The 2,112-nt window shown below is 42.4% G+C and overlaps 1 protein-coding gene across 1 annotated transcript in view; it reads left to right on the top strand.

Annotated features, from left to right (window-relative positions):
* The window catches only part of LOC119589057 (patj homolog), a gene marked incomplete at its 5' end in the record, with an annotated part of 11,630 nt that overhangs the window by 8,801 nt on the left and 717 nt on the right, over window positions 1–2,112 (top strand). Inside the window, 2 exon segments of the mRNA XM_037937634.1 lie at window positions 483–653; window positions 1,304–1,519. Coding sequence (XP_037793562.1) covers window positions 483–653; window positions 1,304–1,519 — 387 coding nt within the window.

Raw genomic sequence — 2,112 nt, 5'->3', positions numbered from 1 at the left:
GCGTCCGGGCGTACGTGCACATGCCTGAAGGTCATGTCTGTATACAGATTGTATAGCCTTTTTTATTATTTGCTTATTGCATGCCGGTTCTCCTCTATCTGGGTATTAGTCTGCTAATCTGTTATCATGTGAGAGATGGACAGGGGTAAAGGGGGATCGTTGCAACACAACATATATGAATATTCAGGCTTTGGATGAATGGCATTTTCCCATAAGAGTGGATGGCTGGCACAGATTACCCGCGATGTGCTGCACATAGGTCCCGATTACTGTATGCGGCGAGAGATTCTAATCATCCTGTGTGTGCAGTATTGGTCTGCTATTATGCCGCTCTTTGCAGATACCTTACTTGATCTTTTGCTTGTGCAATTAGCAGATGTGGTTGAAATAGAAATATTTCTACATTATCATTGATGATTGTTTTTTCTTTATCGTCCAACCCCTTTCCAGTCATCTAAACCTCCTACGTTCTTCATTTCCAGGAGTCATTGAAAGAGCTGAAGAAGCAGGTGTCGCAGCACCCGTCCATCGTGCCCGCAGACTTCGACATCACCCGCGAGGGCAAGCTCGTCCTCCATGTCTCGCCCGAATTCGCCGTGGCGTGCGAGGCTGCCACGCTGCCCCTCAAGAGTGCCTCTTCCATCATGGTACAGGTGAGACAGGTTTTGTTCTGCAGTCTCGCGTCTGGTATCTTGGGGTCCGGGGAAGCGGTAAAGGCAAATTAAAACGAGGTATAGCGGAAGATAATTAAAACAACGGGATGTTGATAAAGTAAGTGTAGATGAGGAGAAAAGAAAGTAAACGCAAAAAAAGGGAGAAAGCGAGGTAGGACATAATTAACAGTGTGTGATGGAATAGTCTTTGCTAATAAAGGTGTGCATATATTAGTAACGGTTTACATAGTTATCGTAATAAATGAAAAGTAAACGTTGTGGGGGAAAATTGGGTATTAAAGTACAGTCGATAACTGTTAGTTGAGCCAAAAAGTAAGAGAAAGTGGGTTGGGTAGTGAATAGTTAATTATCCTCTAATGACTCGACAAAGGACGCTTACCACAATTTTCATAAGGTATTCTATATTAATAGATTTTTTGCCTTGTGAATAATGTGAACTGATGCCCACTTAGTCTCATATTTTAACACAAGTAAAGACTACTTAATCGTCATTTTTAACGGCATGACGCTAGGATTTATCCGTTGTAAATTGTGAACTTTTGCTGAAGCTAATTTACTCGCATATATTGAAAGTTACGCACATCTTTATATAGTTTTTAATCTTTGTCTTTTTTTTTTTTATCTAACAGCGGGAAGAGGAGCTCCGTGATGCCGAGCCCTCCATATGTTCGGAGAAGATCGAACTGCAGGAGATGGGCCAGGGCAAGGAGGTGGGCGACGGCAGCCACGACGGCGTGCTGGCCGAGGACGAGATGCCGCCCTCCATCACCAACGCCACGCTGGACGAGGAGCTGCAGAGGGCCATCCAGGCGGCTGCTCAGGGCCGCGACATACACCACATACAGGTACTTCGATGTCCCTCCCCGAGAAAACAGGGACGAGCGCATAGGAGTTGATAGGGAAGGGGAGGGCCAAGGCGTGTCTGTAAACTGGACTTGAATTTCACGGATAGTTTGAAATTATTTTGAACAGCACGCTGATATGCTTCTGATGAAATTTTCCTCAAAATCCACTTAACTTTAGTAAACTTAATTTATATAGTGATTCAGATCTGAAGCAAATTCATTGAAAAGTAAGTGAAATATGGCGAAAATAATCCGTAGAGTAATGCAAAGAAAAAAACAAATTATGAATTTTTCATTAACCTAGCCCGTTATTGTTAATTTAATGCGTAATCCTTATATTTTTTCAATAATCGAGAGATATTCAGACAATTGAGACCGTTTGCAGGCAACCAGAGCGTGATGACTAACCTGATGGGCAAATAACGGCAGTTCAGCGATTTAGTTCAGCTTTCGATCTCTCTTATTTACCTTTGCGGCCGTGGTTTAGATAGTGCAAATACAGTCTTGCTGACTCATTTTGATAAATGTAGGAATTTGGAATATTGGTGAAGCACATTTGTTATTTTTTTTACTGTTTACAGATTTGTGCTTTT

This window comes from Penaeus monodon, chromosome 25 (assembly GCF_015228065.2).
Source record: "Penaeus monodon isolate SGIC_2016 chromosome 25, NSTDA_Pmon_1, whole genome shotgun sequence".
Classification (NCBI taxonomy): domain Eukaryota; kingdom Metazoa; phylum Arthropoda; class Malacostraca; order Decapoda; family Penaeidae; genus Penaeus; species Penaeus monodon.
This window is presented reverse-complemented; position numbering and strand designations above follow the sequence as displayed.